This window comes from Rana temporaria, chromosome 2, assembly GCF_905171775.1.
Source record: "Rana temporaria chromosome 2, aRanTem1.1, whole genome shotgun sequence".
Taxonomy (NCBI): Eukaryota; Metazoa; Chordata; class Amphibia; order Anura; family Ranidae; genus Rana; species Rana temporaria.
In genome coordinates, this window is record NC_053490.1 from 376312330 (window position 1) to 376324602 (window position 12273).

The 12273-nt window shown below is 47.1% G+C and overlaps 1 protein-coding gene across 3 annotated transcripts in view; it reads left to right on the forward strand.

Annotated features, from left to right (window-relative positions):
• Window positions 1-12273, forward strand: part of ACACA (acetyl-CoA carboxylase alpha) — a 510335-nt gene that overhangs the window by 324394 nt on the left and 173668 nt on the right. For all 3 annotated transcript variants that reach the window (XM_040337823.1, XM_040337822.1, XM_040337824.1), the window contains 3 exons: window positions 195-464; window positions 6395-6492; window positions 8369-8489. In XM_040337823.1, coding sequence (XP_040193757.1) covers window positions 195-464; window positions 6395-6492; window positions 8369-8489 — 489 coding nt within the window. The remainder of the gene's footprint in view (window positions 1-194; window positions 465-6394; window positions 6493-8368; window positions 8490-12273) is intronic.

Sequence of the window (12273 nt, forward strand, 5' to 3'; positions counted from 1 at the left end):
TCTTGGATGCTTCTTTCTTCATTGGAGCCTCTTTCACTTAAGACCATTAAGTGGTATAGTCATGTAAAGTAATTGCACTTTTTTTGCACCAGGTGGAGATCGAGTGTGTTCACACACCACGGGCTTTAAAAAAAAAAAAAATGCATACATCTCTATGTGTTGTTTGTTTACACTTTATATTGCTTTATCAACAGATTGGAATGGTGGCTTGGAAAATGACCCTTAAATCTCCAGAATATCCAGAAGGTAGAGACATAATTGTAATAGGAAATGACATCACATACAGAATTGGATCATTTGGACCTCAAGAAGATTTGCTGTACTTAAGGGCATCAGAACTTTCTAGGTCACAAGGCATTCCACGTGTATATGTTGCCGCAAACAGTGGTGCAAGGATTGGTTTAGCAGAAGAAATACGTCACATGTTCCATGTTGCATGGGAAGATCCCGATGATCCCTATAAAGTAAGTTTGTGATGGATATTTAATAACATGTAGTTAGATTAGGATTTGGATTTCAATGAAGAATAGGTGAATACTGAACTTTGTAACTGGAATCTTAGCTGATCATAGTAGAGAAATATTTTCTGGCGAATATGTTTTAAGCAAGCTTGGCCAAACATTTCCTATATATAGCAACTGCCGGCATCCTACTGCTGTTGGGAAAATGACCATTTGAACAGGTAAGGAAGAAGGTGCTGGATATCCGCTTCCTAACTCCCACCTCCTTCTCCCTCCTAGTCCTACAGTCCCAATTATTTTTCAGGAAACTGGCCAGAAAGACCTCTTCAGATGGTCAAAGTGTGCCTGAAAGGTCAACTGTCATCAAAGTTCTATATCCATTCTTAACCCTAAAATGTAATTTCAAAATCAACTTTTTTTTCTGAGTGAGTGAAAAAACTTATATAGCGCTACACATGCGAACTGAATCGCCTCTGGGCGCTTGTTTGACCACTTCTCCCTTGAGCTCAGAAGAGGTGGGTTTTGATCTTTCTCCTAAAGGCCAAGTGGTTCTCCTCCAACCGAATGGAGGTTGGTAAAGTGTTCCAAAGTCGAGGGCCTTGGACAGCAAATCTTCTTTCTCCTTTGGACTTGTATCTGGTTTTAGGGATTTGAAGTAAATTTTGGTTGGAGGATCGCAGAATGCGTTTGGGGTTGTAGGCTTTTATTTTTTCACATAGGTATTGGGGGGCATTTCCCCAAATACATTTATGCGTTGGAGTGCTTTGAAAGTGATTCTGTCTTTCACTGGTAGCCAGTGAAGGCTTCTCAGTGATGGGAAGATTGATTCCCATGTTTTTTTCCCAGTCACCAGACGCACGGCTGTGTTCTGAACGACCTGCAGGCGCGTGATTTGGTACTTTGGGAGTCCGAGGTAGAGGGCATTTGCATAGTCCAGACTGGAGTTAACAATTGTTCCCACCATGACTGCTATGTCTTCTTTAGGATAAATGGAATTAGTCTGCGTAATAAGTGTAGCAGATGGTGCGATCCGCTGACTACTGACCCTATTTGTGCATCCATTGTCATGTAGGTGTCAAAGAAGACCCGAGACTTTTGACTTTGGTGCTGGGGGCGATGATTTTTCCTAGAATGGGCGGGGGTGTCCAGGTTGTTGCTAGTTGATTCTTCCGATTGGCGTGAAACAGGAGAAGTTCTGTTTTTGAGCCGTTGAGTTTGAGATAACTCTTTGTCATCCAGTTCTCTATCAAAGAGAGACATTTCTCTAGATTGAGATGGTGATCCTTTTTGTTGCAGATACAAAAATACAATTGTGTGTCATCCGCATAAGAGTGGTAGAGCAGCTTTTGGCTGCTGATAATTTCAAAAAGAGGGGGAAGATAGATATTAAACAGCACCGACGACAGAGGTGATCCTTGAGGGACTCCGCATGACACCGTGCGTTTTTCAGAGGTGAACGGTCCCAGTTTCACTACTTGTGATCGGTTTTCCAAAAAGGAGGAGAACCAGGATAAGTCACATTCCGCAACTTTGGCTACTTCAGCTAGCCGAGTTAGCAATAACCGTATCAAAAGCTGCGCTATGGTCCAACAGTACTAGAAGACAAGGTTCTCCTTCGTCTGCGGCCTCAAGAGCATCATCCCATATTTTGAGCAATGCTGTTTCCGTCCCGTACCCTGGACGGAAACCCGATTGATAAGGATCGAGAAAATTATGGGTGTCTAGATGCTGTTGTACCACCACTTTCTCCATTACCTTGGAGAAAACGTTCAGGCCTGTTATGGGACGACGATGTTCAGGGTCTTTGGGGTCAAGGGTGGGTTTCTTTAAGATGGGTTTGATGATACCTTGTTTCAACAGGGAGGGCACTATGCCTTCCCTGAATGACTGGTTAATCAGCTGCTTGATGGGTGGTGCCAAAATATCGGCACATTCCTTCAGCAGTTTGGTGGGGATAATATCGTTAGGCGCTGTGCTATTTCACAGAGTGCTGATGATATTTTTAGTGGCATCGAGGGAGACGGGTTTTAGAGTAAACATTGTTGATTGGGCCTGATTCCTGTGGTGATTGGGCGGGCGACTGAGGGGGGGGGGGTTGAGGGGGGTACTGTTTTGCTGAATTTTTACACGGATCCTTTCAATTTTGTTCACGAAATGGTCCGATAATTCATTGCAAAATTCTTGGGTATCAGAATTGGGGGCTTCAAGACGGGCTGGGTTCATGGTCTGACTAACCAACTTAAGATTTCGCGAGGACTGTTTAGGGAATTGGTGATGATCTTGGAGAAATTATTTTTTTTGATCTTGGAGAAATAATTTTTTTGGGCTGGGAAAATTTCTTTGTGGTATTTCTTTGTTGTTTCGTTGTAAATGGCGCGGTTTTCGTCTGTAGTGCTTCTTTTCCAAGCTGCTTCCGCTCTTCTACGTTCTTGCTTAAGGGGCGATAGCTGGTCGTTAAACCAACTGGAATTGTATTTTCGGATACAGGTTTTAAGTTTAGGCGCTACCAAGTCGGCTGACTGCAGTAGAGGGTTTCAGTGGCTGATTGATGTGAATGGGTAGTTTTTACTTTATTTCCTAGTATTGTTTTGAAGAGCTCCGAATGGAGCTTCTTCTGAGATCTGGTCCAGTGCATTGTCACTGGTTTATGCGTTTTTGTTAAAGGGGTATTTTTGGTAATCATGAATTTGATTACATGGTGGTCTGTCCATGGTAACGACTCATTTTCCAGAATTTTTACTTCCAGATTTTGTCTGAAAATAAGATCAAGGGTGTGCCCAGAAGCATGTGTGGGCCCACATACTAGTTGCTGCAGACCTAGTCCTTCCAAGTGGTCAATGCAGGCGACGGCCACGGGATCCTGTGAGGAGTTGGCCCAAAGGTTGAGATCCCCAAGCAGCAAAAAATGTTTGCTGTTTAGTGTATAAATGGACAGAAATTCTGTCAAAGATGTGAGAAGCTGCGATTTAGGACCTGGTGGTCTATAGCAGAGTAGGATATGGACGGTCTCCTGTGGATTTGTTTGAAGTTGTAGGGAGAGAGATTCCATGAATGGAAGTGTGTTCTGAAGGACTGGTTTAGTGATCGAGAGGTGACTCTTATGGATCACTGCCAGGCCTCCTCCTCTTTGTCCTATTCTGTTTTCTGTTATTATGAGATGGTTCTCTGGCACCAGTTCGTCAAGAATGGTGTTACAGTCAGCTGTGAGCCAGCTTTCTGTAATAAAGAGACAGTCTAAATCGCATTGTAGGATGAGATCATGAATTTCTATTCGGTGTCTTACTGCTGATCTTGTATTGACCAGAGCGCATGATATGGGCTTTGGTTTGGCTAGGCAGGTGTAGTGTTTGACTGTCGATCGTCGATCGATTCTACACAGTTGTTCAGTCCTTAAGGCTTTTTTGGTGTCGGCCGGCAATCTTGAGGCCAATGGCTTTAGTCCCCAAATAGTTGCTGCCGAGTACCTCAGTTTTGTCATAGTGGCTGACGCACTGGGGGCCGATGCCTATAAGGGGGGGGGGGCTTTGCAGTAGTGCTGGGAGTGATGATTCACAGAATCCCAGCTCCCTGTTTTTGATCCAGAGGAAGGCGAAAAACCCCTGTCCGTGCTAAGCCAATGTGCCATGGCAGGGGAAAAAATTCCTTCCTGACCCCCACGGGGCGATCGGACGTGGCCCTGGATCAAATGCTGCAAAGAGCCAAGGTGGTGACCTTGAGGGGGGAGGGGGGGTTTACCAACTGGTAGTTATTGCGTTATGGCTTTTGTCAGGAGAGAGCGGTAGGTGACCCCCCAATTACAGGGGTGTACCAGGCTGGTTTCTGGTGGGAGGGTGTGGGGGGCCACTCGGCCGCGGGCGACGCTGGCTGGGGGAGGAAAGCCCTACCTATCTACATCCAGGAGCCTAGGTAACGTGCGCCGATTACTACTGGATGCAGTTCTTGCCCTGGTGAGTCACTCTTTCAGACTCAAGCCTGAAAAGTCAGGAGAAGCTGTGTCCCAAAAAAAAATGTCTCAGAGTCTGGGTGTACCAAGATGGCCACCAGCTGTGATCAGGCCCAAGCCAGGGGCTATGAGTCTAGGGGGTCTGCACAGTCTGCGGCAGGAGGCTCAGGGGTAACTGGGGGGATACTAGGGATCCTCCTGGGCCGCGGGGTTTAGTGGAGTTTGAGGGGGGGTTGATTGGGTGTATGTGTGCGGCGCGCCGCTAGGCTGCGGTTGAAGCCGCGGACTTTCCTAACACGGCTGCCGCAAATCTTTCCATGAGGTTGGGCTGGGGTTGTGGGTGGTGATGGATGGCTGGAGCTGCTGGTGGGATTGGCGGTGTGGGGGGGTAGCGAACGCCGTTCGTTTGCTGTGTTTAGGCCACCGTTAGCGCCACCACGGCTTGTCCTGAAAAGGACGGCCGCAAACGGTTCCAGGATGGGGCGGAGGAAGCCCTGTAATAGCCCTGAGAGTCAGGGGCTTACCTTAACCCGCTCACGGGAGGTGAAGCTGGCGAGGCGAGGTAAGGAGGGAGGCCAAGGGGGGAGAGGAGAAACGCTGGTCCTCTGGTCCTGCGGCAGGGAGTTGGAAAAACCCTTCCTGTCTGTGAAGCACCTAGGGAGTAAGTGAGAGCAGACTCGCTGCAGAGTGTCCTGCCTCACTGATTAGACAAAGTATTTCTGATTAGACAAAGTATTCAGCTGTCCAATTCATGTTGAGCATTTATAGTTAAAGAATTATTCATTGATTGCTTTTTTACATTGGAATGAAATCATGTATTCATGTAGACCCAAGGTAGGCAACCTTTTGAGATCTACCTTAACAGCATGGAAGATAATCAAGATCAATGGGTTGCTCTTTTGTTTAAAAAAAAGATCAATGGGTTTCAATGCCCCTTTTCTATTTTTTAAGAACTTAAAGAGGAGGTCCGCCCCCCCCCCTTTTGCAAAAACAAATAGCCAGCAGCTACACATACTCCGGCTGCTGACTTTTAATAATAGGACACTTACCTGTCCTGGAGTGCAGCGATTTCGGTGGGTGCCGAGACTGCGGGTAAGGAAACCCAGCAGTGTAGCATTATGGCTTCAAGCCAGGTCCCTACTGTGCATGTGCGAGGCACCGCTGCGCTCTCCTAATGGCCTGGTAGCGGGGAGGGAAGGAGGAGGGAGCCGAGCTGTGATGTAATTCACCAAATGTGGCACCAGAGGGGGGAGGAGACAAATGAGTGGAAGTTCCACTTTTGGGTGGAACTCCGCTTTAACAAGCAAGCCCCTAATAAAAAGTAAGGACGAGGACAGCATGAAGAAAACTTAGAAAAATCGAATAAAACGTATATCACTTTAAAAATATAAACACAATCTACCTTAATCGTTAGCTTTCATTCACAATTTTTTCATGTCTGGGGAATAATAAGTCACCCCCACAAATCTGATGCAAGGCAGAACATCTGGTACTACAGGCTCACCTGCTCGAATTGTTTTAAGCCTGCTTGGCCTCAGTGCTAGCTTGGCTGGCTGCTCTGAGTTCTGACCAGTGTAAGTAGTATATAGGGCAGTGTCCAGGGGTCTGCAAACATCAGGAGTAGAGGAGGGGAGTGCTAGGCAGTGGGCAGTCCTTTTTAACGGGGCAGGTTTTAGCCCCAATACCTGAACCGTGCTGCATGCATTTATGTTCAGACAATGCTGCAGCACTAATATTTGTTTGGAGTTGCCTTTACTACAGCATGGAATCAGTAACTGAAGAGGGAGATTTTGAATAGTTAGGTGCCCATTGCCCTCTGTTCCCTGCACTCATCCTTGGTAGCCCTCGGTTGTAATTTTGCATGGCTCGTTCTCATTAAGGTAGCTCACTTTTATGATTATCACTAAGTACACCCAAGCTTTACACTAGTCATATATTACTGTAGGGTCACATGTTTGTATACATTGCTAACATCTATTATTTATTTTAGGGTTTTAAATATCTATATTTAACGCCTCAGGATTACAAAAAAGTTAGTGCTTTAAATTCTGTGCACTGTGAACATGTGGAGGATGGAGGAGAATCAAGGTAAATATTTGTATATTTTGGAATGTTTACTTGCTCTTTGCCAGTTAATACTCTGTAGCATGCCACTATGCATGTGGTCCCATTTAGAGCAGTTGGCCAGATATTGTGAGGCCTACTGCTCCCAATTTTACCTTATTACAAGCATTAGTAAGAATTTTGAATATTGTCAAAAAAATGTCTGTTTTGCACTTCTTACAAACTTACATGACTGAATAATATAAGTACTATTAAATCATAACATACAGAAGGTTTGGATTGTTCCCTATATATACACATTTGCATCACTACAGTGTTCGCTTTAAAATATATTAGTGAAATTTTTGGCAGCTTGAAGTCAATAATGTCTCTAGAAAAATAATGTGAGGTCCATGGAGTCCAAATCTTTTTTTTTTTTTTTGTTCCTGACTTTATTGTGAAGAATGGCTGCCAGCTTTGCATTGGCCTGATACCATGTCATTTTTTGGTTGACCTGCATGACCATTGGGGTTACAGACCACCAGGCTTTGTCCAGGTTTTTTTTTTGGCTGCCAGGAAAATCCAGATCAGAAGCCTGACTTTGTCGGCACTGGAGATTGAGGGCTTTATTGGTGTTAATAGGGATGCTGCTAGGACAGGACAGTATATACCATTAGGTACACTCTGGTTCAGAAATTTTAAATTCAGGTGCAATCCCACCAGATATGTATTAGTATGCCCACTACTACACAACTACAGCAAAGGTCCAAGGTGCCCAAATTAATTTAGCCATTTTAAGTACTATTTAGCCAGTTTGTGAAGTACCATCTGAGGCCCCGTACACACGACCGGATCTATCCGCTGGGATTGATCCGCGGATCAGTTCCAGCGGACAAATCCGGTCGTCTGTACGGCCTAGCGGATATTTATCCGCGGAGATTTCTCGGGCCGATCGATTTCAAGCGGATATAAATTTCTTAGCATGCTAAGAAATCTATCCGCTTGAATCGGGTCCAGCGGATTGATCCGGTGGTCTGTACAGACTCAGCGGATCAATCCGTCCGCTCCCCTCCCTCGCATGCGTCGTAATGATTCGACGCATGCGTGGAAGTACTTACCTTCCAGCGTCGCGTACGTCGCCGCGTCATCATCGCGGCGACAGCGCGACACGTCACCGCGGATGAATTCCGCGCGGATTTTGATCCGATGGTGAGTACAAGCCATCGGATCCAAATCCGGAGGAGGAATCTCTGCTGGAAACGGTCCGGCGGACCGTTTCCAGCGGAGATCCCCTCGTGTGTAAGGGGCCTGAGTGTTACTTTGTAATTGCCTAATTGAATGAGAATGTCAGTGACCTATTTACAGTTATGTCCAGGATTTGAATCTTTTGGTGTGGCTTAGGGGGGTTGCTTATATATTCCCATTGGGATGTATAAGGAGGGGGATGTTGACAGTCGCTTATTAGAAAAGATCCATAAATTAGGAAGAACATACTATACCCTTTGCTAAGGAGTTGCAAAGACATTAAAAAGGAATTTGTGTGCTTTAGGTGGATTGCGCATAGTTTCAGATTTGGAGGTAGCTAAATATCTCTGAGGGCGTGGTGTGTGGATTGTATTAAGGACAATGTGAGTGTTACTTGCATAGAGCAGTCAGCTATAGGCGCCTGAATTTTCAAATGTGAACTGGGCAATTGAAAAGCATGGGATTTGGATTGTTAAGTTTTAGAGATTCAAGCAACAAAGCACTCAGGGTGAATGGGGGCAGAGTGATATTGCTATAGTGCTTTAAATGTTACGACTTTTAGAAAACGCTTTAAAAGATGTTGGTGCCACTAAATAGTTTGCATGTTTGTCACTTTGAAATGATATTTACTGTATGCAGGATACAACAAATTTATGATTTTGTTTTCGACCTCCAGGTACAAAATAACAGATATCATTGGTAAGGAAGAAGGCCTCGGAGTAGAGAATCTTCGAGGCTCTGGTATGATTGCCGGAGAATCATCATTGGCTTATGAAGAAGTCATCACGATTAATCTGGTAAAAACAAAAAGCAGTTAATGGATTGTATTAAAGCACCTTTTCAAAACAAACCAAAAACACATAAGCTGAATGTCGCGTAAGGATTTTGTGCATGCAAGCCTGTTTTGTCTCCTTATTTTATGACATTTTTACAAAAACACAGGCTTTGAGCTTAATAGGGTAGTACCTATGCAGGGAATGTGTAATGTGTATGCAAAAAATGTCTACTGTCTGCACTGTAAGACAATAAAAGGAGTGGAGAGGTACCAAAGAGAAGCCTTTTACTGGGGACTAGTTAGATGTGCTAGCAATGAAATGTTTAGCTCATCCATAGAGATCCAGATTTCAGGTTGTGTGAGGAGAATTACCTACAGTGTATATCATTAAATGTCTTAAAACCCAGATTACAGTTAGGTCCATATATATTTGGACAAAGGCACAATTCTATTTTTTTCTGATATTTACCAAAACATATTCAAGCTATAGTTATATAATGGGCTCAAAGTGCATACTCTCAGGTTTAATTTGAGGGTATGTACAGTAGGTGTTTGTGATATTGTGTTTTTAGCACGACAGCATCGCGCTGATTCTCGGCGACATGGTGCCGAGATCTCGCAGACATCTCGCACTCACTGGAATAGTGACAGCACATCCCAGCAAGCGCGTCATAGAAGCGACGGGAGATCCGACTTGGATTCCCGCCAGTTCTACACGTGTGCGGCGTTTGTTATGAATCCTGAGGGGGAAGTCCCCGCCGGATTTTAAATAAAAATCCGGCATGGGTTCCCCCCTCAGGAGCATACCGGGCCCTTAGGTCTGTTATGGGTTGTAAGGAGAGCCCCCCTACGCCGGAAAAAACGGCGTAGGGGGTCCCCCTACAATCCATACCAGACCCGTATCCAAAGCACGCTACCCGGCCGGCCAGGAAGGGAGTGGGGAAGAGCGAGCGCCCCCCCCCCTCCTGAGCCGTACCAGGCTGCATGCCCTCAACATGGGGGGGTTGGGTGCTCTGGGGCAGGGGGGCGCACTGCGGCCCCCCCACCTCAGATCACCCTGTCCCCATGTTGATGAGGACAGGGCCCCTTCCCGACAACCCTGGCCGTTGGTTGTCGGGGTATGCAGGCGGGAGGCTTATCGGAATCTGGGAGCCCCCTTTAATAAGGGGGCCCCCAGATACCGGCCCCCCACCCTAAGTGAATGGATATGGGGTACATCGTACCCCTAACCATTCACCTGTAGGAAAAATGTCAAAGTTAATAAACACACCACACAAGGGTTTTTAAAATAATTAATTTTTCTGCTCCGGAGGCTCCCCCTGTCTTCTTTATTGGCTCTTTTACCAGGGGGAGCTTCTTCTTTGACGTCTTCGGGTGGGTGGGGGCCGCCGTCTTGTTCTCTTCCACCGCCGGGGGGGGGTCGCTTTTAAAAAAGCCCCCACCCCCCGGCGGGTTTCCTCCGGCGTCTTCGGCGGGGGGGCTTCTTCCGCTATCCCGACGGGTCTTCTCCGCTATCCAGGGGGTCTTCTCAACTCTCCGGGGGTCTCCTTCTATGTTCGCCGCTCTCCGCTGTTGACTCGGCGCACCCCGGTTCTTCCTCTCGCTGTCCGGTGCCTTCTTCCGTGCTGTACGTCTTCTTCTCCTTCCGTGCTGTGAGTTCTTCTTCCGTGCTGTGACGTCATGTTCTTCACTTCTCTCCTTCTCCCGATGTTGACACGTCGCCTTTCCTCGCTTCAATGACAAGTGCGTGGCTTGCATCGGATTTATATAGACCTCACAATCCCATCATGCTCTGGTACCTACCCATGTGATACCTACCCACGTGGGCACCGGACAGCGAGAGGAAGAACCGGGGTGCGCCGAGTCAACAGCGGAGAGCGGCGAACATAGGAGACCCCCGGAGAGTTGAGAAGACCCCCCGGATAGCGGAGAAGACCCGTCGGGATAGCGGAAGAAGAAGCCCCCCCGCCGAAGACGCCGGAGGAAACCCGCCGGGGGGTGGGGGCTTTTTTAAAAGCGACCCCCCCCGGCGGTGGAAGAGAACCAGACGGCGGCCCCCACCCACCCGAAGACGTCAAAGAAGAAGCTCCCCCTGGTAAAAGAGCTAATAAAGAAGACAGGGGGAGCCTCCGGAGCAGAAAAATAAATTATTTTAAAAACCCTTGTGTGGTGTGTTTATTAACTTTGACATTTTTCCTACAGGTGAATGGTTAGGGGTACGATGTACCCCATATCCATTCACTTAGGGTGGGGGGCCGGTATCTGGGGGCCCCCTTATTTAAAGGGGGCTCCCAGATTCCGATAAGCCTCCCGCCCGCATACCCCGACAACCAACGGCCAGGGTTGTCGGGAAGGGGCCCTGTCCTCATCAACATGGGGACAGGGTGCTCTGAGGTGGGGGGGCCGCAGTGCGCCCCCCTGCCCCAGAGCACCCAACCCCCCCATGTTGAGGGCATGCAGCCTGGTACGGCTCAGGAGGGGGGGGGGCGCTCGCTCGTCCCCACTCCCTTCCTGGCCGGCCGGGTAGCGTGCTTTGGATACGGGTCTGGTATGGATTGTAGGGGGACCCCCTACGCCGTTTTTTTCGGCGTAGGGGGGCTCTCCTTACAACCCATAACAGACCTAAGGGCCCGGTATGCTCCTGAGGGGGGAACCCATGCCGGATTTTTATTTAAAATCCGGCGGGGACTTCCCCCTCAGGATTCATAACAAACGCCGCACACGTGTAGAATTGGCGGGAATCCAAGTCGGATCTCCCGTCGCTTCTATGACGGCTCTGTCTCCATCGCGGCAAGCCAGCTCGGCGCTGGCTCCCGCGATGGGGCTCGTAGGTGGTCAATCTCGCTGAGAAAGGGAGCGAGATTGACACAATATCGCGTTCACCTACTGTACATCCAAATTGGAGGAAGGGTTTAGGAATTGCAGCTCTTAAGAATAGCCATCTCCCCTTTTTCAAGGGACCAAAAGTAATTGGACAATTGAATCAAAAGCTGTTTCATTGCTAGATTTGGGCTACTCCTTCATTACATCAATTAAGCAGGTAAAAGGTCTGGAGTTGATTCTAAGTGTGGTATTTGCATATGGAATCTATTGCTGTGAACCTACATCATGTGTTCAATGGAACTGTCCATGCAAGTGAAACCGGCAATTGTAAGGCTTCAGAAACAAAACAAATCCATCAGACAACAGCAACAGTTTGGTACATTCTGAGGAAAGAAGAACGCACTGGTGAGCTCAGCAACATAACAAGGCCGGATGTCCATAAAAGACAACAGTGGTGGATGATCGCTGGTTCCTCTCTATGGTAAAGAAAATCCCATTCACAACATCCAGACAAGTGAAGGACCCTTTCCAGGAGGTGGGCGTATCTTTGTCAAAGTCTACAATCAAGAGAAGACTTCACAAGAGCAAATACAGAGGGTTCATCACAAGGTGCAACCCATTCATAATCCTGAAGAATAGAAAAGCCAGATTAGACTTTGGCAAAAAACATCTAAAAAAGCCAGACCAGTTCTGGAAAAGCATTCTTTGGACAGGTGAAACTAAGATTAATCTGTACCAGAATGACGGGAAGAAAAAAGTGTGGAGAAGGCTTGGAACAGCTCATGATTTAAAGCGCATATCATCTGTAAAACATGGTGGAGGCAGTGTGATGGCATGGGCATGCATGGCTTCCAGTGGCACTGGGTCATTGGTGTTTATTGATGATGTGACAGAAGCATCCGGATGAATTCTGCAGTGTTTAGAGATTTACTGTCAGCCCAGATTCAGCCAAATGCAGCAAAGTTAATTGGACAGTGCTTCAC